The sequence below is a fragment of the Meleagris gallopavo genome, chromosome 19, assembly GCF_000146605.3.
Source record: "Meleagris gallopavo isolate NT-WF06-2002-E0010 breed Aviagen turkey brand Nicholas breeding stock chromosome 19, Turkey_5.1, whole genome shotgun sequence".
NCBI classification, from domain to species: Eukaryota; Metazoa; Chordata; class Aves; order Galliformes; family Phasianidae; genus Meleagris; species Meleagris gallopavo.
The window spans coordinates 3,151,434-3,177,192 of record NC_015029.2 but is presented as its reverse complement, the minus strand read 5'-3'; the positions used below and the strand labels follow the sequence as shown (position 1 = coordinate 3,177,192).

The following is a 25,759-nucleotide window of genomic DNA, read 5'->3' as shown; positions in this document are numbered from 1 at the left end:
GCTGCAGGTCGGAGCAAGCCAAGGGTATTAAGACAAAGCTCACTCCTGTGCAGCTCCTTCTTGGGATGGGGAAGTTGTTGCTGAAGGCAGTGGCTGTCTCCTTGTCCGGTGCATGGTGCTAGGTGTGCTATTTAGGCACAGGATGAGGAAGGTAGGCTTCTGTAGGCCCGTCTCCAGGCTACGAAGGTCAGCTCTCCTTCTTGAGTCAACCCAAGAGGAGATTCTACAATTAAAGTTTCAATAGCAGTGTACAGCACCAAGATGGGAATCTTGACTCCTCTTGTCAGGTACTCCAGATGCAATGCTTTCCTGGACCTTAGCAAGCGTTCAGGCCAAGGAAAGTCAGGCTCTGTGAGTTTGTTTCCTTGTGGTTTAGACCACTGGTAAGTTTCGTAGTGGGTTTCAAAGTCTTGAATAGTTCCCAAAAACAGCACTTTCACAGCTTGGTGTTAGAAATAACTCTGCCTGTTCCCCTGCAGTGAGGTTGTTCTGTCACTTACCTCCCTGCCATGGGTGTTCATCCTACACTGAGTCCATTTGCCAGCCCGCTTCAGTTCTCAGTGCCCTGGCTTATGTGTCACCCAAATGAGGGAGCAAAGGACTGCAGGCACTGGAGGGAACTGGTGCTAGGGCAGGGCGAGGACACTTGGCTCCCTGTCCCATCTCCTTTGAAGAAGGTTCTCTTTGACAGGAAAGACATTCTTGAGTGGTTTTGTTTCATTTCAGAGTGTAGAAAGTGAAGACACAAGTCACAAAAAAGAGGAAAGAGAACACGGTCAGTTCCATCACTCTAGAAGTGTTTGGCTGGAAATGCTCTCACTTTCTACCCACCTGCGAGTCCTGTTTTTCTGCTTCTCTCCTTGGCCCTTCTGGTTTCCTGTTCCCACCTGGCCCGTACCTTCAGCAGCTGCATTTACCCTGGCTGCAGTGAAGTTTGGGTTTGGGGAAGGGACTGCACTGTGATTTGTTTAACGCTGTTTATTTTCTTTCTAAACCAGAAACAACTGAGCTGGGGAACAAGAAGGAATTGAAATCCATGCCATTCATCACCTATCTCTCGGGCTTGCTGACAGCGCAGATGCTTTCTGACGACCACCTCATCTCAGGTGTGGAGATCCACTGCGAGGAGAAGGGGCGCTGCCCGTCCACGTGCCACTTGTGCCGGCGCCCAGGCAAGGAGCAGCTCAGCCCCACGCCGGTCCTGCTGGAGATCAACCGCGTGGTGCCCCTGTATGCCCTGATCCAGGACAACGACACCAGGGAGGTGAGTGAGCTGGTGAGGGACTGCTGTGAACCTTCCAGTCACCACCTCTTCAGCTTGCCTTCCTTAGTCTTAGTGAGCAAGGACCGACTGTTGATCGACAAGGCTCTGTTGAGGTTGCACCTCAAGTGTAGTGTTCAATTTTGCGCCCCTTGCTACAAGAAAGACATTGAGGTGCTAGGGCAAGCACGAAGAAGCTAATGATGGGGCTAGAGAGCAAGTGTTATGGGGAGCAGCTGAGGGAACTGGGATTGCTCAGAGGGGGAAGAGGAGACTCAGGGGAGACCTCATCGCTCTCTACAACTGCCTGAATGGAGATTGTATTGAGGTGGAGATGTCTCTTCTCCCAAGCAACAACTGCTTGGGCATTGTAGTGGAAATGCTAAGTCACAGCCTGAAGCAGTGATTGAACACCTGGTGGGAAGACAGGGCCAACTCAGGGAAGCTCAGGTGTATGCAATGCAGCTGAGTGACTGGAAGGGGTGGAGCCAGGATCCATCCCTTCCCAGAGCTCATTTAAGGGTTGGCAGTGGAGGTAAGGGCATCTCTGGCTAGAGATTCCTGCCTTCTGAAGGTAAGCTGTTCTTTTGCTTCTGCATCTGTGGCTGCTGCATTTGAGCTTGTTCTTGTTTGCTGTAGTTGAAGACTTTGCTGCCCTGCTGTTATCATCCAATTATAGCAGTATAGGCATTTACTACGTAATGTTTTTACATTTTACATAATGGGGTGGTCTACTTGGTGGATGAAGAAAAGGCTGTGGATGCAGTCTACTTAGATTCTAGCAAGCCCTTGACTATGTCTCCACAGCATTCTCCAGGAGAAGCTTCAGCCTGTGGCTTGGACATGGGTACTCTTCTCTGGGTAAAAAACTGGCTGGATGGCCAGCCTCAGAGAATGCTGGTGAATGGAGTTACAATCAGCTGGTGTCTGGTTCCAGGGGTCAGTAGTGGGGCCTGTCTTGTTCAATATCTTTATTGAAGTTGTAGATAACAGAGTTGAGTGAAGTCTCAGTATGTCTGCAGCTGACACCAAGCTGAGGGGAAGTCTCAATCTGCCTGAGAGTATGAAGACCCTAAGAGGGATCTGGTCAGGCTGGATTGCTGGGCTGAGGGCAGTGGGATGAGGTTCAACAAGAACAAGCATTGGCTTCTGCAGTTCAGTAATGACAACCCCATGCATCATTATAGGCTTGGGGCAGTGTCTAAAAAACTGTACGGAGGAGAAGGACCTGGGGGTGTTGGTCAGTGCTCAGGTGGCCAGGAAGGCCAAGGGCATCCTGACTTGTGTCAGCAGCAGTGCAGCCAGCAGGACAGGGAGGTGATCATATCTCTGTGCTGGGACTGGTAGGGCCACGCTTGGAGGGCTGTATTCAGCTTTGGGCCCCTCTCTGCAAGACAGGTATTGAGGCCCTGGAATGAATCCAAAGATGGGCAATGGATCTGTGAGGAGTCTGGAGCACAAATGTGATTGAAAGTGGTTGTGGGAACTGAGATAGTTCAGTCCAGAGAAGAACAGGCTCGGGAGACCTTACTGATCTCTACAAATACCTGAAAGGAAGTTGTAGCAAGGAGCTGCTCCTGGGTAACAGCAATGGAATGAGAGGCAGTGGCCTTAGGTTGTACCAGGAGAAGTTTGGTTTGGATATTAGGAAGAATCTCTTCCCAGAAAGAGTGATAATGTATTGGAACAGGCTGCTTATGGAAGTGGTGGATTCACTGACCCTGGAGGTGTCTAAGGAAAGGGTAGATGCAGCAATTAGGGACATGATTTAGTGGGTAATGTTGGTGGTAGGTGGATGGTTGGACTAGATCTTCGGAGTCTTTTCCAGCCTTAATGATTCTGTGATGGTATGATGAGAGGAAATGGCCTCAGATTGCACCAGGAGAGTTTAGATTGGATATTGGGAAACATTTACAGAGCGGGCTTTGGAGCAGCATCAGGGTAGTGCTAGAGCTGATGTCCTTGTGCCACCCTCAGCCTTCACAAATGTGTGTCTCTGTGCCTGCATTGCAGTAATAGCAATGCTACGAGCTGGTGCTGTAGGTGTTCCTTTTGCCCCTCAGGTCACAGTAGCTGGGCCTCAAGCCCCTGTTTGCTCTGGGATGTGCTGTGTCAGGAGAGCCCAAAGTCCTGCCAGGCTCTGCACAGCACAAGTGCAGAGGGATAAGCAGCCCCTCGGGACAGGCCCGCAGCCACAGGAGGTCACTGTTACTCCAGGAGGGACTAGCAGAGCTGGAGGTGACCCTTCGTTGGGGCTCTGCTCCTTTTCCTCCTGTGAGAGCTCCAGTGTTAATCATTTGTAGATTTATTTCCCGCTTTCTCTGTTCCCTGCAAGCCCCCACTTCTCTATGCAGTCCCCTAATCCTAAACCCAGAAATGACAGACCTGCTTAAAGTCACTTATTAGCACTGAGCCTGCACTTGATTAAGATGCTTGGAGTGAGCCAGTGTGCAGCAGCTGTGGGTGGGACAGAGAGGGCTGCAGGTCTGGAAACAATCCTGGCAAATAGAGGTGTGACCACCAAGAATGATACTTCCCCTCCACATTCCCCCCAGATCCATGGGCAAAAGAGCTCCCATTCTTTTCCTGGCACTCAAGTCCCTTCTAGGGACTGTCCTTCCTTGTCTGCACCTTGATCTTGTTTCTGCTCTTCCATCTGTTAACTCTCCTCTGTTTCTTTCATACAGCCATGCCTGACTTCCCTAATTCTGTTCCTCTGTCCTTTGAGTATTCCCCAGACACCCTTTCTCCTTCTCCCCTCATGCTTTTCCCATTTCTGTCTTCTGCTTTTCCTTGTTTCACTTTCACTTGAGGAGCTCTCCATAGCCTGCTTGGGACTGGTCCCCCTGCTCCCTGGCCATGGCCACACTGGTGCTCCTCCAGTTCTCCCAGCAGCCTTATCTTGCTGCCTTCCAGAGCTCCAGAGACCTGGCATGGTTGTATCCACAGCAAGGACAGGGTTGTTCCTTTCTCTCTGCAAACAGAGCAGGTATTTCTCAGAGTCAGAGCTCTGTTTTCACTGCCAGCCCCTCTCCCAAATGGCACTGCCACCCTGCTGTGGCTGGAAGGTATTCTCCTCGTTCTGGGGAGCCAGAGCTGCCTGTCCCCAGCAGCAGCCTCCTCCTCCTGCCCTGGCTCACTGGAGAGCTGCTCCCATCAGCTGCAGCTGGAGGACAGCCTGCATTGTGCTTTTGCTGAGGCACTGGGGAAAAAAAAAAATCACAAAACAAACAGACAAACAGAACCCTGAAGATGCAGCTAAATAAGAAAGCCCTGGCCATCTTCTAGAGGGCTGTGCTAGCCCGGTGCCTGCTGTCCATTGCTGGAGGAGGAGCTGCTGTGCAAAGTTCCAGAGCCTTACTAGCTAGGGCTGTGCCATGAGTAGAGCCTCACTGGGCTCAGTGATGGAGATGTATCTGAGATAAAAAGCCTAGGAGGGGATGGGAGGCTGTGTGCAGTTGGAGGCCACCAACTCTATAGTGCTGACACGATGTAAAGCCATTCATTTAAATTTCTTCCTTGGTTTGTGCCTGCGAATCCATGCTCAAGGGGTGTACGCTGCAAGCAGCACCCGATACAAGGTCTGGATAGTGAAACATCTTTTTTCAGCATCAGTTTGAAGGCTGGGGGTGGTCCCAGGCACTAGGGGAGTGATATTTGCCTGTGGCATAAACAAGATGTGGAAATGTCTGGGATGAGCGCTTGGATAATGCAGTTTGGGGCAGGGGAAGTTTCCTTTGTCTAGGGAGGTGGCTGTTGTGGTGGCAGACTGGGGACATGGCTTGCACAGCCACCTCCCTCTACCCCCTGCATGCAGCAGCTGCTCCCTTGCCTGCTGCCCCCAATTCTGTGTATAATAATCCATGAAGCAAATGCTGACTGTGGGGATTGCAAGCAGATCCCAATTCCCTCATAGTATTAAAAAAAAAAAGATAAACAATGAAGACCTTTCTCCTTGCGTGTGCTTATACATAGCTGACAATGTATGTGTACAGGAGGAAGGTAAGGCCACTGATAGCATGGATACAACATCTATCATCTTCCCTGGAAACTTTCCACTGTAGGCTTAGCAGCAAGAATATAGGTAAGATATAGGTAAAGAAATTTTGCTCGCAGTTTTTAGGAGGAGTCTTTTCATCTACCTCGATAAAGGGAGCTATGCATTCCTTAATATCTGCAGCTACCACACGTACAGGCCTTGTTCTCAGTTTCTGATGACCTTGCCAGAGTTTTAAGTGCTGGGTTTATGTGTCCAGGCGGAGCGTCTGTCTGCCTTGGGCTGATTTGTGACTTTTGTATGTGTGTATGTTTGATTTCAACTAAAACTGACCATTTGCAAGAGTGAGATTAGGTGAAAATATATTGCTTTGCCCATATGAAATAAGCTGGAGAACTATTTGTATCTCTCTGAGACCGGCTATTTTCTTCTCGTCTCAAAGCAAGGACTTGGAATTTAGAAGAAATCCAGAAGTCAGGTTTTGCCTTTTGCTGCCCAGGGAATGTTTGTCCAAGGCTGTTTGTGCTGTGAGCTCCCAGCTGTGGATGCTCAGCAGGAGTTTTGGTTTATGGTTGCAGTGCTGTTCGAAGGCTCTCGTCAGCCCCCAGCAGTGTAAATGTGCATGAGCAGTTCCACGAGTGTCTGGTGCTGCTGCAGCAGCTGGTCCTGGCCAAGCACTGCTTCCAGCACCAAAGGGCTGCTTCCAGCTCGTTGGGGGCCCCAGGTTGGGTATTGTATGACGGCCCCTCTTTTCCTCCTGGTGTGCAGTGAAAACTGCAGACTGAGCCTCTGTGAGGGAGTGCCCCTCTTTGCCTCTGTGGTTCAGCGTTATTAGTCAGAGCTGGTGCAGCCACTGGGTTGTGCTGGAGCTGGGGATGTCTCAGGCTGCTCCTGCCATCTAGGACATATGGCACTTTTCCTTTTGCAAGTGTTTTCTAGGACAATCTCAGCTGCCTCCTTCCAGGAGCTCAGAGCTCTTGGGGAGGGAGGCAGAAATAGACAAGGGCCAAGGAAATACTAACCCGGGTACCTTCTGAAGGGCCTTGTTGGATGGTGAGATCAGATGAACACAGGTTGGTTTCTGGCACCATTGCAGAACCACTCCCTTCAGTCTACACACTGATGCTCAGGCGGTGTGACCTTGGCAGTGACTGCACCTGAGGTCCCTGGATTCTGCATCATGTTTCAGCTGATGGATGCTCTAATCCCATATCTCTTGTGCTCTGTAGCAGGCACCAGTTTGTGGTAAAGCAGTGATCCCTGCGCTGCCACATCCAGATGAAGTTGAAGGAGATTCTTAACAGCAGGGTTGTGGAAGAAAGCTTAAGTCACATCAGTGGCTGCATGGTTTCCCTCTACTGATGTCCTGAAGCCAGAGGAGAGCAGAACCACACATCATAGTGCCAGGGGATGGTGGCCTTCCTCCTCCTCAAAACCTCCCTGCCTACCTCACCCCATGGATGGTGAAGGCAGTTCTTCCTGCCCTGGAGCAGCCCTTGTCCAGCAGCACGCTGAGGAGGGGGAGGTGGAGAGCGTGCTGTTCTCCCTCCTTCCTCCCCTCTGAAACAAACACAGAAGCCCCACAGCTCACACAGAGCAGCTGCAGAAGTGCTTAGAGGTGGCAGGCAGAAGAGATTAATCCCACCCCTCATGGGAAATGGGCTTGAAACCCCCTTGCTTGTTATGCAAGGAGACAAATGGACGTTGAGCTTGGATTTTAGAAGACCCCTAGGACCTTTGCTTAATCTGCAAATGGTGTAATTTCATCATTAATCTGCAGACACAGCCTCCACACAGCACACCCAGCCCAGTGGAGACAGCAAACTGTCCAGAACGGGAGCATGGGTGGTGGTGATGGTGTGGCAGCAATTTCAGAGCACTGTGGAGGGCAGTGTCCCAGTTCCTCCACGCTCATACTGGAGGCACACTTTGCTCTGTTGGTTCTATCTCAGCAGCAGTGCAAAGCATGGATAACAGGCTTTGTTATCTCCTGTTGGTGGTGTTTGGTCAGATCTCAGGGTCAGGGTTACATTGCACTTGCTGCTGGTGTGTGATGGGGCCATGTACTGGGAGCGCTTCTGTGCGCTTCAGCCAGCACTCAACTACCAGGACAAGCTAAGCACATCACGTGGTGAAACGTCCCTTGTCCCTGCTGTCACCACCCACCACCAGGGCAGTGGGAAGCCCACGCTGATTAATGCAGTGCTGTCTCTCCAGGTGCTGAGCAAGGAGCTTTCTGCGTGTCCCTGTGTGGGGACAGTGCCCTCCAAGGGCAGGGCAGGAGAAGTGCCCTGGCAGCACAGATCCCCACCCTGCCTTTCCCCAGAACAGCCTCAAAGGCACAGGGAGCTGGTGCCAGTGATTGCTTTTTCCACTGCCAAACCTGAAAGGGAGCCAGGGCGAGCGGGGACAGTGTTTGAATTGTTGAGGTGCAATTTATTTTTGTTCCTTTGGTCTGGATTTTGTTGTTGTTGCTTTATTTTCGTATCTGTTAATGGGCCATTGTCCTCCTCACGCCAAAGCCCAGCACTTGTGCATCCCGATGCAGCCCTACCCCACATCCAACTCGTGTTAGCCAGGGGAAGAATGGAGGCATTGTAACCACCTGACTGTGCTGACGGGGAGCTCTGGAGCCGAGGTGTGAAAGTGGAGCTCTCTGGGCCGGGATGCTCCCTGCACCACCAGGTTTCAGTGTCCTCTGCTGCTCTCTCGCTTCCCATAAATAACAGAATCCAGGATGCTGCCCGCCCTGGGTCCCTGCCAGTGCCCTGACCTTTCTGGCGGACGCTTCCTGGGATGAGGTGATGCTGCTCTCTGGGGACAGGCAGCAGGGTGGGAGCGGCGCAGATGAGATCAGCTGCCAACAGCAGCAGCGGGGAAACTTCATCCTCCTTTGCTGCAAACCTGGAGCAGACACTCAGACGCGAGCTGCGTGATCCTGGAAAGAGTCTCTGGCCTGGGAAATCCTTCATTTTCCTCCTCGTTTTGTTTTTTTCCTCTTCCTAGAGATGTCTAGACCGCTAAGGAGCGGCATTTATCTCCTGTGAGCGGCATTAAGCCTCAGCATAAGGGTATGGAAAGCTTTTCTTTCAGCCATCCTCTCATCATAGCGTCTCGTTCTGCCTGCATCCCACACTCTTATCCCCCTGGGTGGCACTCAGTGCAGCCGGGCCAGGTGCTCGTCTGCCATGGAGATGATCGGATCTCCAAAGCCAGCTCAGCACCAGCGCTCACCCCTTGCAGTGCCCCACCTAAAAGCAGCAGCCTCCGTGCTGATTCCTGCCAATGCTGCTCTGCAGTGTTCCTCTGTGTCCTGTAGCCTTTCTCTCTGGGGATGTCATCAGGAAACCCACAGTCAGGAAGAACTCGATGCTTCTCCCTCCATCAGCCAGGTCCAACAGAGGACAAAGAGGAAATGTTCTTCTCTGTTCGCTGCAGAGCATCTGAGCTATAAAACGGGGCCAAATAGCCTCCCCCTGAGCACAAATAACAACAGGAGAAAGATCCATATGCAATCGAGTGTGGGATAAATGTGCTTAGCTGATCATTCGTTTCCTTAATATTTTTTTTATGAATAGGCTTAGCTTATGGTAAGATGGGACTTTATGGTCCTGTAAGTCTTGCTGGTGTCAAAACAGATGAACTAGCCATCCTACGGGGGAACTATCAATCCAGTATATGTGTGTGTATGGGTGTGGGGAGTCAGACCTATTATACCTTTAAGAGCAAATTAGATGCTGTTCCTATGATTCATAATGCTATATATCTAATGGCATGACTCGTCATCTAGAAAATAAATGTTTCAAGCCAGTTTCTCATCTCATAAATTTCCCCTCTGGCACTGAAGGACATAAACTAAATGGGCTGACTCACAGGGAAACAATACAATTTGGATACTTGTAAATGAAAGATAGAATTGCTGTAGGGCATGGGGGGCAGTGAGGGGCTGGGGAGCAGCAGGCAGGAGTGGGGCATGGCCACCATCACCTCCAGTGGGCACTGCTGGTGCTGGGAAGCCCTTCCTACTCACAGAATCCAATGGTTTGCCTCTGCTGGCTGCCTTGGTGTGGTAGCCATGACTGAGCATTCTGCCCAGGGAGGTGGTGGTGGTGCCCTGATCCGTGCAGGCAGCCAAGGTCAGGCTGGTTGGGGCACTGAGCACTGATGGAGCTGTGCGTGTTCCCTGCATTGCAGTGAGTGGGACCAGATGGCCTTCAAGGGCCCCTTCCAACTGAAGTGGTTCTGTGATTCTGTATAACCTTACCTATTTTCTCCATCTGTTTGCTCCTGCTGCTTCCCCACCCTTCTCCACAGGAAAGTCCCATACCTTCTAGCCAGACTCCCTGCTCTGACTGGTGGGGGAGGCTCTATGAGTCCATCAGCCTCTGCTTCTCCCATAGCAAACCTCAGGCAGTGGGATGCTGCAGTCCTGCTGCTGCGTGTAGGTGTGCTGCCCTAATGAGCACAATTGAAGGACGCATCGATCTGCTAACCTCGTTTGCACGAAGGTTGACACAAGGCAGATGATGGCTGCGTACCTGCAGGATCTAATTAACGTGGGGTAAGGCCAGGCAGGCACGGCGGATTGCTCATCCAGCATGGTGCTTAGCATCACAAAAATAGAAAACAGAAGGGCAGCATTGACTGGTGGGTTTGGTGGAAGGGTGTGAATGGGGAGGTGGGATTTCTCCCCTGCAGGTTGTGTGGGGTCAGTGGGCAGGGAGGGAGCAGGCTGGGGCCAGTGTGACAGCAGTGACGTGGGGCTTCTCTGCAGCCTGTGTTCTCCCAGGGAGGCTGTGGTGCTCCATCCTGCACAGCCCCAGCAATCCCTGCAGCCATGCACCCACATTTATCCATGTGCTCAATAAACTCTTTTCTGTCCTTTCTGCTCTCCTGTTACATTGAGGTGCCCTTTCTCACCCAGTGCCATAATTACATTCTAAAGAACAAAATCAGGTCACATTTTCTCTTTCAGTGTTTTTTTTTTTCTTCCTTCCCCCTTTCTGGAACAGTGCTGTTCTGTAAATGCCTGCAAGCAGAAGGATTGCAGAGGCAGGCACCTCACTAAAGGTGCTGCTGTGTTTGGGGAGAGCGACACAGCCCCAAACAATAGCAGCCTGACGTCAGGCTCTATTTATACCTCCTCTTTTCACTAATGTCCCCGGGACAGAGCTTTTTCCTACAGCTCTCTGCTAAATGCCACAGCACTGCAGCTGTCCCTGTGTGCTCTAAGGGCAGGTTTTATCTTGGAGATGTGAGCTGGGGTGCGAGCAGTCTCAGCAGGACCAGGCATCTTCAGGCTGTGGGGTGTGGGCTGAGCCCAGGCACGAGCAGGACATTGAGGCCACGATGGCCCCAAAATGCACCAAGAGAGTAAAAGCGTTGCAGATATGTTCGTTTCATGGTAGCTGTTGTCGCAGTCTGTTGTGCCTCCGGCTGTGTTTGTGCACAGGAGGAGGTGCTGCAGTGATGCTGAGCCCTGTCCTGCACCGTGGGCTGAGCTCCTGGGTCAACTAGAGGGATTTCAGTGCATTTCAGCCCCAGATGGCAGCAGGTTGGTGCTGCTGTTGGGGAGCTGGTTGATGTGATGGGGGCAGTGCTGAGGGAAGGCAGCAGCTGGGGGAGCACCCGTGGGACTTTGCGTGCTACGTTTCTTCATACATACCAGTTTGTTCTTGTGAATATCCTTATACCAGTGCATCAAGCACTGGCTGGCATGCAGGAGGGCAGCAGGAATAATACCATATGAGAGGGATGGGAGTGGAGCTGTGAACTGAGGTGGGTCAGTCTGGAGAAAAGGAAACTCAGAGGAGACCTCATTGGTCTCTATAGCTGCCTGAAAGGAGGTTGTGGTGAGGTGGGGTTGGCCTCTGCTCCCAGGTGATAGCGATAGGATGAGAAGTAATGGCTTTAAGTTGTGTCGGGAGGGGGTTCAGGTTGGATATTGGGAAAAATTTCTTCTCTAAAGAGGATTCAAGCACTAAACAGGCTGCCCAGGAAGTGGTAGAGTCAGCATCCATGGAGGTGTTGCAGAACCATGGAGATGTGGCACTGAGGGATGTTGTCGGTGGGCACGGTGGGATGGGCTGGGGTTGGACTTGGTGATCTCAGGGGTCTTTTCCAACCTTAATGGTTCTGCGAATAGTAGAAATGTTTTGGAATCACTTCATGCTTCGCTGGGTCAGAAGCAGTTGTGGAATGGACAGTTGTGGAAAGTTTCCCTGCAACATCAGCATAAAGGTACCCAGGCACAAAGTCACCCAGGGGCCCATGTTTGTGTTCCTTGGGGCAGCTCGATCCTCCTTCACGAGAGGACATGAGTGTGGGGCACTGTGCAGACACCCCCCGTCAGCACCCATGGGTAAACCCAAATCACTGTTACGAGAGAACTAAAGCCCTGGCAGCTGCAGGGACTCACACTGGGTCACATAGAACAGGGAGAACTCCCCAGTATTTCCCAAACCTGGACTCTGCACAGCACTCAGCAGCACACAGCCAGCCCGCTGGCCGCGATCCCCCCATCCTCACGCTCTCCGTTCTCACGGCAGGCTTTCAGAGGCGCGCTGATGAGCTCATATTGGTGCTCTGGGAAAGGCGACGTGATCGAAGACTGGTGCAGGTGTGACCTCAACGCCTTCGATGAGAACGGGCTCCCGAACTGCAGCCCCCTCCCTCAGCCTGTGTACGTATCCTCCTGCTCCACAGTGCTGTCCCCATCCCATGGGATGCAGGGACACCTCCTGCCGTGTGCCACTGAGCCCGTTGCCGTGCTCCAGGGCGCCTTGCTGCCTGGCTGCTGCCTGTAGGAGATCCTGGCTCTGGCTGTGGCCCTGGAAGGTTTCCTTCTAGATTTTCATCACCTGATTAGCAGGGCTTGTAGAAGGGGATTTCAAATGCTGAAAGAAATGGAATTATGGTGCAATTCATTGTGGCTTGTCAGAGCAAAAGCAAATCAGGAGCAAGCTGATGGGGAATTAGCTGAGAAAGCAGGAAGACTGGCTCCAGAGCTCCACAAGGACACCTGAGTGAGCCAGTGTTCTCCAAGGGGGATTCATTTCCCATTCTGAGTTAACAAACACTCATACATGTGGAGCTGGACTTTCCCAAGCCCTGTGTTGTATTGCTGCTTGCCCCATTGTAGAGGAGGCAGTTGCCTTTGTGTTAGCACAGAGCCTGGGGCTGCTCTGCTGTACCCACACAGTTTCCAACCCAGGCTGGGTTTTACTGCCCAGCTTTTGCTTTTATTTTTACTCACGCCCATCAGAACTTGTTCCTTTGCAGCTGGGTAAGTTCTCAGCCACACCTGCCACTTCTCATAGCACAGTCCTGACCTTCTCTTTGTGTAAACTCAGCCCCACTGGGCTGCCTGCAGTTAAGCTGGGTCCTCTCCTGCTCCTGGGCAGTCAGTCCTCAGCTCCCCATAGAGCTGCTGAGCTCCAGCAGCTCTCCCAGGAGGCAAAGCCTCCTGCAGATGGGATATGTAGGATTACAAGACCTCAGAGGCTCTGCTAGGAGCCAGGAGGTGAGGATACCCACACAAATAGGCTGTACCCAACTGCAAGCTGCTTCTGTGCTCTTTGTGCATGCTCCTCTGCATGAAGGCGGGCAATTCAAGACTTGTGCTGCTTAGAGAGGGAATTCCTCACGGAGAAGGAGCTGAAGCTGATGTGTTCTTTGGTTTCTGCCCTTCCCAGCCTGCGGCTGTCCCCCAGTGTGGAGCCCTCCAGCACTGTGGTCTCCCTGGAGTGGCTGGATGTGCAGCCTGCCATTGGGACGAAGGTGTCCGACTACGTCCTGCATCACAAGAAGGTGGATGAGTACACAGACACAGACCTCTACACAGGTGGGTGATGCTGCGGGGTGACTCTGTGCCCTTTGGAGGTATGCGCTGTGCTGAGCCGTGCTGGGTGTCCTCAGAGCTGCTGCTACTGTGAAGAAAGGTGCAGGGAGGAGAGGTGTTGGGGTGGTGTTGAAGCCTTTAGGAGAGGTTTCTGAAGGCTTCTGCAGAGGTGGGTGTAGGACGGGAAGGAGGAAAACAAAAGTGCGGTGTGGTGGACTGAACTGATAGGCACTTTTTGGGTAGGAGAGCTGTGAGTTGGAGTTCTTGAGTGAAGCTGGTGTTTGATCTGATCAGCATGAAATGCTTCAGGATGGTGGGTGCAGGGGAAGGTCAGCCTGCAGCAGCTGAAGGGCTGCACTGGTCCCTCCCAGTGAGCAGGAATTGCGTTCTGGCCTTTGGCAAGACATTGAAGTTACCTTGCACAGCTAGCAAAGCAATGTGAAGCCTGCAATTTTTGGAGAGATCACTTGAGCAGCACGGGGAAATCCGAAACTTCCCTGGGCTGGAGCTCAGTTTCCAGCTCTGGGCTGGGCTGAGCGCTCTGTGCCCTGTGAAGGCTTTGTCAGTGGTTCGGCTGTGCTTCAGGGGCTGCTGGGCGAGGTGGAGGGATGTGAAGGATGGGGTAGATCTCAGTGAATCAATGATTTATTTCAGAAAATACCACTGGAGGCCTTGAGTGTTGCTACTGCTGCTTAGAAAACCAGGCAAAACCTCCTACTGCTTCTCACTCAAGGACTTTGGGTTCAGCTCGTTAAAGTGGTTCATTTGAGCGGCCAGGGGCAGCTGGTTGTTGACTGAAGCAGAGATCTGCCTTTGTGCAAAGGGCCCCAGGTGCTGGCAGTACCAAATTCCACCCATCTCTGGTGAGGGAGAATTAGGAGAAGGTTTCCACCTGTGGTTGAAGTGAGAGTTAGCAAAGCCCAATGGCAATTGTGATTAAAAACCTCATTTGGTTAAAAGTGGGGCTTTCTCCCGCACCTCCCTGCCAGCACCCAGAGCTGCCCAGTGCAGCCATGGCCCCAGCATTGTGTTTCTAGTCCTTGTCTGGAAGAAGGTTTGCTCTTCATCTCAGAGGAGCAAATTCCAATAATGGAGAAAGAAAACAAGCCACCGAACTGCTGTGTTTGGGATGGGGATTCCAGATTGCTCACACGTCGGTCAGGTGAGGCCAGACCAGGGAAACATGGGGTTGCTCCTTTGAAGCGGCTGGAGCTCTGCCTGGCAGCCAGAGTAGGAAACACAGATTATTATTTTTTTTCTTTTTATGACTGCCATGTGTTTGACAGGCCATTGAATTCACTGTGAAGAGCTGCCCTCCCCTTTCCCGGCTCTGGGGGACCATTCAGGACACAATGACCCCATTAACAGTTAAAGAGAAAAGCCAATCCTGAAACTCTCCCTTATTTTTCTGCATTGTTTATAACCAAACAACATTCCTTCCTTTATTCCTTTCTTACCCTGCAGGCCTCTGGTGCCAGATGACTTGATTCTCCTTCTTACCTTTATGTATTTACTAAGATGCCGGCTGCTGCAGCTTTCAAAGGCTTTGCTTGGTGCTTCACCTGGCCAAAAACCCCACCATAAGTATCCTCTCACTGCCATCGTGTCTCCATCCCATGTGGGCAGTGCACGCAAGAAAAACATTTAAAAATAATTCAACCCCAGAAGGGGGAATCCTTGAGAGAGGGGTGTTGCAGGATGTGACGCTCTAAGGGTGTTTGGATACTGCTGGCTCTTCCCCACCAGTCCTGTGGCTGCTGGTAGGTAGGGACAAGTTGCTCCTGTTGTTAGGAGGTGCACCCATGTGTTTGCAGAGCATTGGCAGTGCAGGGTTGATAGAATCCCATGAAGTAGAAGGCTCTTGAGGATGCTGTTGGTTGGTCCCTTGCATCTTTTGAGTCTAAGCATGTGTGCTGTTCATGGTTGGGCATTGTTACAGTTGCAGCCACTTCTGATCGTGACCTGTGGTTGTGCCAACCTGCTCTCCAGCCCCATGGAAAGCTTCAGTTCTAGATGGTACCCAGCCCTGCCTTCTGCCCTCTGCAAAAACTTCCCACTTGCAAAACTCCGTGGCCTCTCCTTGCTTTGCGACTGGAGGACGCAGCCATTCCCTTGAGCCAGAAAATATTTTCTCCTCTTCTTCTTGGAGTTAAGTCAGGAGCAGTGAGTTTGGGGCTGGTCTAACGCACATCCTCTGCTCCTGCAGTGGCGTGGAAGGAGCCAGGAGCCGGTGTGGGTCAGCCGCCCCCCGGCTGGACATGGTTTTTAAAGAGGCTTCTTTCTGGTGCTTGGAAATGCACAGCCCTCAGCCCAGCTGATGTGAATAGGAGCAGTTCCCGAGGTGAACTCGTGCACAAAACAAACCACACTTTCAACACCAGAGCACGGGGAGAGAACGGCTCTCCACTCGGGAGCCAGCGGAGAAGACAGAGAGCAATTACATCCCAAACTGTTTATTAAAACTTGTGGAAATTACTCATAACTCCATGTGTGTGATGGCTTTGTAGTTGAGTGATGCTCTTTGTTTGAACATGAGGCTCTCGAAGAGGGTGCGAGCGCGTGTGTGTGCGCGGCCCAGCCGCCAGCACATGATGTCATGGCTGAAGCAGGCGCTGCGCTGGAGAGAGGGAGAGAGAGAAATGTGTTTTACAGGGTGAGGTACAAACTGAAATGGCTGTGAACATCTGGAACTGATATTAGGCTTGGAAAATGTTTTCTGTCACTCCAACACTCCTCTGGAGGAAGGTTTCTGAAGTTAAGAAGCTCCGAAGGGGATGAGGGGGAGGGATGAGGGGATAACGTGACCGCTGTGCAAAGTACTTTTTATTTCTCTGTCCTGGTTGCTGTTGCCAGGCTGTCCCTGCCTGTGTCAGGCAAGGGCCTGGGTGTCATCGGTGCTTGTTGTGGAGCCTCGCTCAGAAGGTCCCTGGGAGAGCTGAGCCCTCCGTGTAGGATGCTCCGGTAGATGGGACGCTGTATCTCCCATGGGGGTGGGTAGGATGGAAGGCTGCCTGCCCTGCTTTTAGGGTTGGGGGACTGGTTGCTGACCATTCTCCTTACTGTGCCTTGAACCCCTCTGTGAGAGTCTCAGCTGGTGGAGGCAGAGCTTGGCTGCATGGCTCTCCTCCTCCTCATCTCCAGTCAGTGCGCATCACCCAGTGCATCCTGCCTCAAACTACATCCAAACAGCAAAGGGTCAAACCCTTAGACATTGGTGGGAGTAGAGTGGAGTTTGTGCTGCTCTTGGGGCATGTGTTGCTGCAGTGATGCTGGGGGAGCTCTTTGATCCCTTTCTTGATGTTCCTCTGCCATTCCTGTGATTTCTCTGACTGCCTCTACCCAAAGAGCCCTGTGCCCAAACTTTCTGGTCCCCAGCACCAGAACAGCCCACGTCAGCATCCTCTACTCCCAGCGCTGCCTTCAGAGACCGATCCTGCAGCCCCTCCACATGGCTGCAACATGGAAGTCGGAGGACCAGTTCAACAGAGGAGCTGTTATCCAATGTATTCTCGTGGGTTGCAGCTTTTCCCAGTGGGGCGAAGGGTGCTTGCTCCATCTCACAGCCCTCTTACACCAGTTTTCCTCCTGTTGAATGAAAGCTGACCTCCCCCTTGGGAGCGGATTGATTTGTGAGCAGGGTGCCAGCAGCAAGTGGTGCTGACCTGTCCTGCTCCTCTGCTTCCAGAGGGAGCTCCTGCAAAGGGAAGCAGAACAAACGGGGCCTTTCTATAAAGGGATTGCCCCTGGGGCCGTGGCTCCTGCTGCAAGTCACATTGATTGCAGTTGTAGGAGGAGACCCTTCATCCAGAGCATCTTGTAGCCCTAGAAGGGAGGGGAACAGAAACACAGGCTGCAAAAAGCTTGTTGGAGCTCACATCGACCTTGGAGCAGGAGAATGCAGGCTTGAACTGTTTGGATCTCAGACAGGCTCTCAGACCCACAAACACTGAAGATGTGCTTATCCAAAGCCTGTGCTGCTGCTGCAGGCTTCTCCAGAGCACCGCTGTTCTGCAGAGGACTCTGTGACTCTGTATCATGCCTGTAAAAGAGTGAAATAGGTCAAACCAGAAGCAGTAGCGTTTTGCACACTTGCAAGTTGCTCTCCAAATAGAGGCTCGAGAGTGTCTTATTTATAACAGCTTGTCAGTGTTCTTCAGGCATCGTTCTGATGTGCCTGGATGGCTGGGGCTGGATAGATACAGCCATGGTAACCATCTCTTCCACCCTGTGTGTGCAAGCTGTGCTGCTAGTCAGGTGGAAACCAGCCGCAGGCTGGAGGAAGGGGAGAAAAACCTATTTGGCCAGAACAAATCTTGGGTCTGTCAGGAAGGAGCCCATGTGCTCTCCTTATGACCAAGTTGCACTCACGTTATGTGCCTTAAAATAGTCCTCAGGGCTCTGACTTCCATGCAGGCTGGGCACCAAGGAGATGATGCTGCCTTTATGAGGTTGTAGGAGTTGAGCTCAGTAGATGTGTTAATATCCAGGGTTATAATTAAAGCCAACAATATAGCAGATGTTAATGTTTCAGTGGTTAAACCAGTTGTTGTTAAAGATGCTGATGATCTGGAGTGTGGGTGATGATACTGACTGCCTCTGTGAAGACCTTTCGAGACCAAGCTCTATGTATTGATGTAGGTGCTGTGTTTGTAGGTGAATTTTTGGTTTCAGTGTTGGCCCGGGGGATGCAGGCTCTGTAGCTGATGGGGCACAAGCTGAGGCTGGAACAAGAAGCCAGGGCTCTGCTGGGTTCAGGAAGCAGTTCTTCTGTAGCTCTTTCAGGGGTCACCCGTGCATTGGACTTGATTCAGAAAGCATCCTTGAGCATCACTGGCGTGGAGAAAGATGTGATGGTGGGTGGGGGCTGAACCAACCTTGTACTCGGGGCTCAGTTGTCCCTGCCTGCTTGTATCTTGTGGTAGATCTCCGTGGGTTCCAGGCTGGGCAGGTACTTGGCAGACTCCAGCCGCCCCTTGGTGAGCACCGTGTTGTTTATGTAGTGCTGGGGTCGGAAATGAAGCAGAGCTTTGGCTGTGTGCAGGAGCCTGGCCAGGGCAGGGCTGCTGCATGGACGTGTCATTGCTGCTGCCTCCCCAGTAACCAGTGCATGAACAAAGCTGTTCTCCATCCCAGAGGACCTTACTCGAGCACTGCATCCACTTCTCTTGTTAGCAACAGGAAAGTTGATTCAAAAAGAAGCCTTTGAAGAGAAGGTCAAGTTTTTGGAAGCTGCTTCCTGGGATGTGTTGTGTAATAACACCAAGCTAGTGCTTAATTTTGGCCATTGCGCTCACTGTGAAGCACTGATTTCTCTCCCACTGGGACAGCTGTAGTTATTTCCACCTACCAGTGTCATTTTTGTATCCTGGAAAGCAGAAGGGAGGTGGAGGTTCTCAGCTCTCAATTAGAGTTGAGTCAGTTGCTGAAATATTTCATTAATTCACATTTCCATATGGTTGTTCCAGGCGTCTATTTTTATCTACCCAGACACCTTTTGGACAGAACTGGGCACTATCTTTGCTTTCTCCTGAATCGTTTCATAGGTGGAGAGCTGGAACTGGCTGCAGCTCCTGCTGTGGCTCCCTGGGTGGTGCCAGGAGCATGGCACGTATTGAAGAGCCCGGTGTGTGCCAAGGGCTGTGCGCCGTCTGCTACCTCGCCCTGCATGCAAAGGACAGCTGTGGATGCTCTCTTCTAGCAGAGGAGGCTCTGAGTGTCTTAAATGGCAGTTAATGAGGCCAGGCATGGAGTGTTTTACTGGTTTGTAACTTGAGCTCCTAGGATAAACTTTCTCCCGATCTGGAAAAGTCAAGGCCACAAATCCGTCTTGTTGGAAAGCATCAAATGAGAGAGGGCTGCTGACACTGTTGGGCTGATTGTGGCACATGAATGCACTGCAGTGGAACTTTTTCACAGGAGCCGTTATTGATTAGAAAAGCCCATCTAGTCAATAAATTGTGCCTGAAGTTTGGAGGGAGGTTCGGTCTGTGTTTGCAGAGCTCACGTTTGGCAGTGCAGCCTGGGGAAACATGGAAAATTGGGGCTGTGGGCACCCATGGATACAACGAGGCCCCTCTCTGGGTGTGTTGCTGTTCCACACAGATCTTCCCTTTGTATGGGCTCAGAGTTACACCCAAACTGACTTTCCTTGCCAGGCTGGGATTTTCCTGAAGGTTTTGCATGTTCCCCTTTCCAAGCAAAGCCTGAGATGAGGTCCTGAATGGGATGGCAGATCTGCTTTCCAGTCCTCTGGCTGCTGTTGAGGTCTCCCATGTGTGTTCAGTTCTGTCAGGTAGCTGAAATGCTATCCCAAAAGTTAGGTAGCATCCCCCCACACTTCTCTGGAAAGAAAGCAGGATAGGAAAGGGATACAAGCAGGCTCAAAGGCTGCCTTGGGACAGCTTGTCAGTCCTACTGAAGGGTGAGGACGGACTCTGGGGACTGCCTCAGAGGCAGGGACAGTAAGTGAGCTTTGGCTTGGAGATTGCAGTCCTTCTGAGCTGTGATCCTGCTCTACCACATCGGTACCAAGGCTGCTCCAGTCCACACCATTCCCCAGGTGGGTCTGTGCTAGATGGCACCCGGTGATGCCAGCCTTTGTCATGCTATCTCTGTGTGTGCTGTGCATGCCCTCTGTCCCACTGTCCTCTACCTCCCTGCTCACTGAGATGCTGGGGGCTGCTCCTGCTGAGCTGTGGCTCCAGGTGGAGCACTTCATCTTTTTCCCGTGTTGCTTTGGCATGAGAGAAGTTGAGCAAAAATGGAGAGGGATTAAACCTTGAGTCGGGGGATTTGCCAATTAAAATAGCTCTCCTCCTGCAGGTTTCATATGATACAGGAGTAGGGAGAGACCCTCCCCATCTCCCTTGTGACCCCTTCCCAGTTTGTTCAGCTTGCTAGGGATTGAGATCTGGCTCTCAGGAGGGAGAGGGCAGCTGGGTCTATGTTACATTTCATGCTGTTTAGATAGGATAAACCTTTCCTCTTCATAATTGGGTGATTGGACTTGTGAGCTTTTTCAGATATTAATCTGGAGACCCCGGAGGAGGTCAGATTAGGTTATAGAGACAAAATAGGAAATACTGCTATGGCTAGTGGGGTTTTTGAGGGATATAGTGGATATTCTACAGCATTCCCCTGCTGGGTTCCCACTGATGGAGCTGCATGGAGGGTCAAGGAGCAGTCTTATCACAGCATCATGTTGGTTTGGTCTTTGCTGGGAGCAACAGCCTCTGAACTCCTTCCACCCCTGTAATCCTGCTTTCACAGACACCCGGCCCATGACCTCTGCTTTGCCATAGGGAGGGGAAGGCAGGGATGACCTGCTGCTGTGGCTTGCTAGCAGAGTAGAAAACGTCTCTGTGCAAATGGGTGTCATAGCATGAAGAACCCTGGGACAGAGACAGCTTCATATTCTGAGCTGTGCCATTTGGACCACGTGAAAACTTTCTCCTCGTTAGCCCATGTCGTGCTGATTGGAGTGAAGGGTTTGATACACTCCAGAGAGAGTCATTAAGAGCTGTGAGTGTTTAAGTGCGTGCTTTTATGTGTCCTCTGTGAGAGCTGTGTGATGAGGGATGCCGTGTTGGTCCAGTCAAAGCTGGTGTGTCAGAGCTGTACTGATCAGGAGTGCTGTGCTGCTTCCAGCCCGTGTTTCTCCTGCTAATGGGGAATGGCAGACAGGGCCACCAATTCAGTAAAGGAAACTTCCAGTTATGACTGCTGAAGTGAAATCTCGAGGTTCTTCATGGCTGCTTGATAACTCATCGGAATGAAACAGGGTGATGTTGGGATGGGAAATACGGAAATACCTCCTTGGATCCTGGTTTTGGATCCCCTGCCTACGTGCAGCTCAGCTCCTGCAGCCATCCTTGGGTGCCCTCCCCAACCAGAGCATCTACATCCACTGGGAAAACCTGAACTGCAGTCAGAGATGCGTGGACCTGTGCAGCTGGGTCAATTAGCTGGTTTTAATGAAGCATCTGCACCTCCAAGCACACACCCATGTGCTTGGTCCCAAGGATGCTGCGTGCAGGAGTTCAGAGCAGCTAGCTCCACACAGCCACAGACAGTGCTTGGCTTTCTTCTATCTTCTCTGTCATTTGTGGATATCAGTAAATCTCACTGACTTCACTGTGCAGCCTGGGAGATTGAGGCAGTTAGCAGTAATGGCCAGGAGTTGTTTGTGGTTCCAGAAGAGCCAGCTAAGAGCAAATGGTGTTAAGTCACGTGCAGTTAGTACTCACTGTGATTTTTTTCCTCTCAAGCTACAGAAGCTCGCATTTGGCTTCAGGCTGTTTTCAGATCTCAATTTCCAGTTCCTTCAGGTAACCTTGGTGCCATCTTGGGAGATGGAACATGTTGAGCCCAGATAAGTGTGCTCATTCTGCTGTGGCTGAGGCAGCCTGCAGCCCAGCATCATGGATGGGAGAGGGCCACCCTTAGGGGCCGTGATGGGACAACATGCAGTAACCGTGAGGATTGTGCCCCCTGGTGTTCTGGTTTCACCTGAGGTCCTTTCACAGCCCTGTGGTTGATGGAGTTTCCTCTAGCAGAGCTCTGGGATGGGGTCTGACAGTACACCTGGGCTCTTTGCCTCGAGGCAAAGCCATGAAGCTATTGCTTATAGAAACGAGGAAGACTCTTCTCTAAAAGAGTGATCTAGCATTGGAATAGGCTGCTGGGGAAGTGGTGGAGTCACCATCCCTGGAGGTTTACAAGAAAAGGGTAGGTGTGGCACTGAGGGGCATGGTCAGTGGGCATGGTGGGGTGGGTTGGCAGTTAGATTTGGTAATCTTAGAGGTCTTTTCCAACCTTAATGAGTCTGTAATTCTTATTCAAGCTATGGATCTTCTGAAAGTCCTCAAAGATGAGCTAAGAGAAGCAGCAATGCTTATAGTGGGCACTCCAGACCTGGAGGGGAGCTGCATGCTCCCTTCCTTGGGATGTGGGGAGCACTCCTGGCACCTGCTCTGCCTGGCCCCACGTGCTCTGTTGCATCCTAATGCCAGAGCTGGTTGGGGACAGGGCAGGAAAGCAATGTGTGAACTGCAGGGGATATAAGAAGGTCACCCGGGTGTTCCAAGTGCAGCTGAGATGCAGGCAGCCATGAAGGTGTGTTCTCTGGAGGGTTGGCTGCTCAGCATCTGCCTGTGTCCTGCAGCCAGGAGCAGCTGCCGAGTTTCTTAGGAACAACCTGAGCTGCAGCAGCGCTGCCCCTGCTCTGGCTCTCGGCAGTAGGCTGATCCTGCATCTTGGACCTGTTCCTTTTGGGGTACCCCACCAGGAGGGTGGTGGTGCAGTGATGGCTGAGCCTCGGTGCGGAGCAACAGCAGAGCTAAGGTTGGAGATGGGAAATTCCTTCCTCCCTACACCCCAGCTCTCATCAGCTGCTCTCCTCAGGCACGCAATATTTTCCCTTTATCTGCTAATATTAGTCATAAAACAGTCCGGTTCTGTCCATAATCCTGTTAGAGCCTTTGACTCTTGTTCCTGCAACTCCCGGCAGCTCTAATTACAGATACTCATGCTTGTGATTAATGGCTTGATTCATTTCTGGTGGCACTGGTTTGATGTGCGAAGCCCCTTCCCCCCTGCAATGGTTTGTGCAAAGGGGAAATAATCTCTGTGGAAAAAAAAACCAGCACAGAAATGCAGCACTGGTGCCTTCCCTTCATCTGGCCCTTCTGCCTCTTGTCCATCCTCTTCCTCATCTCCCCTCTGCTTTTCATCCCTATAGTTAATGAGAACGCCTGTAATTGTGGCTCTCTTTAATTTTGCTGCACTGTAACCCATTAATCACTCCGATACGCGGAGCGTTTTCATGCTCCTTCACAAAAGGAGCAGGATTTTCTCCTCTGCTACGTGTTTTACAAGTGACTAATTGCATCAAGGCACCTTTGAAGCAGTGACTTCATCAATTGCTCATCCTGCAGACGCACGGCTGGTTATATGTGCCTGATCAGAATCCTACATTTATTAGGATTAATTTATTCTCCAATCATTTTTCTTCCACCACAAGGACAGGGAAGTTGAATGATGTTACTTGCTCAGCTACGTAAGCATGATTTCTTGCCTCATTACTGAGCCTGAGATATTTTTGTTGTATGCTGAAACTTCTCCAAATGGGAATGAGTAATGTTACGTCTCAAACAGAAGTTCTCCTGGGACACCAGAGAAATCAAGTTATTTCAGGGTGCCTGCAAATTGGCTTTAGATCCTCGGTGTCTTTCTTCCTAGTGTTCCCTCCCATTTGTCATGGGGCTGTTGTCTGCCTGAGTAATAACAAGTCTTGGGGTGTTGTGCAGAGGAGCTGGTGAATGTCCCAGCTAGAAACCATCCAAACATGGAGACAGCCAAGGTCAGACTGTTGGGGCTCTGAACACTGATGGAGCTGTGGATGTCCCTATTCACTGCAGGGAGTTGGACCAGATGGCCCTTAAGGTCCCTTCTAACTCCAGTGATTCTGTGATTCAGTGAAATGGGGTCACTTGGGCAGGAGCCTTGCTGGGGTGGGGGACTGTGGCAGTGCTGGGGGGTGTCAGCTGGGTGCTGTACAGTATGAGGTGCAGGAGCGAGGATGGAGCTGGAGTGGATGGTGTCCTTTGTGTCATGCACATCGCCGAGCTCAGAATAAAGGAGGTGGCTGCTTAGAAAGGTTGGCAAGAGGACAGCTCTGGACCTGGAAGTCTGGAGTCATGCAGACATGCTGATTTAATTTTGCCAGCAGCGAGCTGGCAAGAAGCTGGCTATTTTGATGGCAGATCCGTCCTGCAGGATGCCCAGCCTGGGTGCACGTTGCCTGGATTCACATCACCAGGAATGGGGCAGCCCCAGTGGGTGGCAGAGCAGCTGTTCTCTGCTTGGCTTGGAACCCCACTCCACTCCTTCCGTGTTGAGGGGCTTGGATGAGGGTGGGCAAGAAGAGATGTCACCAAAAAGCAGGTCAGGCAGCAGGGGCTGCTGGTCAGTGAGGGTCTCTGCCTACAGAGGGGGCTCCTGCACTGCCCGAGGCCAGCTGGGCTGCAGGCAGAGCGGGCTGCAGGCTGCCAGCTGACCTTTCTCAAACAGTTCATGGGTTTCCAGAGCAGCCGAGGTGTCAGCGGTGTAGAGCAGTCACAGCTTCCCAGGCACTGGAGGAGGAAGGCAGGGGGCACTCGAAAGGGGAGGAAAAGGCTCCGTCCTGGAAGGGTGGAAACCTTGCAACCTATTAACTGTTTCTCAGCAGAAAGCAAACAAGGGTGTGCTTTGCTCGCCCGCTCCCATCCTTTCTGCCCTTCCCCTCTTTGACTGCACACACTTCTCTCCTGGCTTCTGCAGAGGCAAGACCTGGAGGGCAGCGTTGGACATGGAGGTGACGGATGGTTCGGCCCCAAGGATGGGAGCAGACCTGGAGCAGCAGCGTGCTGGGAAGCACAGCTCCGAGCACTGCAGCTCCGTGCAGAGCCCTCTGCTCTGATGAAGCCTCTGCAATCAGATCTAATTAACAGCCCTGAGCCCCTTTGTGTACCCACGGAGCATGTTGTGGGGTGCTCTGCATTTCCTGACAGCTCCGCTCGCTGAGAGGGAGAAGCCCCTCTGAGCTGTGCTGTGACACAGCCTACAAGGAATAATCCGCTGTCGCTCACGGATGCCAAAGCCTGGGAGTAAATTAGCAGGCAGAGTCTCTGAAAGGAAACGTTTCCTTAAACGATTCCATAAAAGCTAATTGGCCTCTGAGAGCCACGTACCGGTGGGCGCTGCGTCCCAAGGGCTCTGTGCTGGTGGGATCTGTTCCTGGCTGCTAACGATGCTCAGTGTGATTTAAGCAGGTCACCTCAGTTCTCTCTGCCTTGGTTTCCCTGTCTGAAATGGGAAGAATACGCCCTTCCAGAGCACTGATAAGGTTTACGTACTAAAATTTTATTACTCCATTGGAGATCCTTGGCAGAGGGATATTGTGCAGAAAGAAGGTTAATGATGATAGCGGGGAGAGAATAAAAAGAGAAATTGCTGTTTTATTTTTATTTTGTTCTTTAAATGATGTTTAATAGCCAGTTTTCAATTCAGAAATAAAAGCCAATCCTCTGTGACCACCAAATTATCTCACCAGCGCCATCCTGCATGCTCACGGAGCCTGGGGAGGAGAGGAGCTCACCCTTCTCTGCTCGTAGGAGCAATTGGCAAAGCACGAGCTGGAGCAGCCCGATCTCTGGAGAGATTTTCTTTTCTCACTTAAGATTCTTATCTTCATTCATGAATTATTAAGCGTGCACTTCCCAGGAGCCTCTGTTGGGCTTCATGGGGTCTGTTGGTGCGGTAGGGCTGGTGTGTGCTGAAGTGTGAGCTGGGGGGAGCTGAGCAGAGCGGGACAAAGGGATGTGCCCAAAGTTGGGCTGCAGCTCTGCAGGGGGAATTCTGGGCTGATCCCAGCCCTTGCTCTGTGCATTTCCAGCCAGGTGAGCACATCTTGCTGCCATGACAACCTGCAGAGAAATGGTGCCCCATTCTGGAACATCAGCATCTCCCTGGTGATGTCTGCATTGTGGGCATCCTGTGGTGTCCCAGTGTGTCACCCCAGCTCTGGGCACATCAGCTGCACCACCTCCCAGCACGCTCTGACACTCTGAAGCCAGGTGTTTGCTTATTTATTTATTTTGTCCCTCACTTGCTTCCTTCCCCC

General features: G+C 51.7%; 1 protein-coding gene across 1 annotated transcript in view; it reads left to right on the top strand.

The window, feature by feature from the left end:
- ASTN2 (astrotactin 2) overlaps positions 1 to 25,759 on the top strand; it is a 226,636-nt gene that overhangs the window by 139,479 nt on the left and 61,398 nt on the right. Inside the window, 3 exon segments of the mRNA XM_031556166.1 lie at positions 999 to 1,264; positions 11,807 to 11,940; positions 12,953 to 13,101. Coding sequence (XP_031412026.1) covers positions 999 to 1,264; positions 11,807 to 11,940; positions 12,953 to 13,101 — 549 coding nt within the window.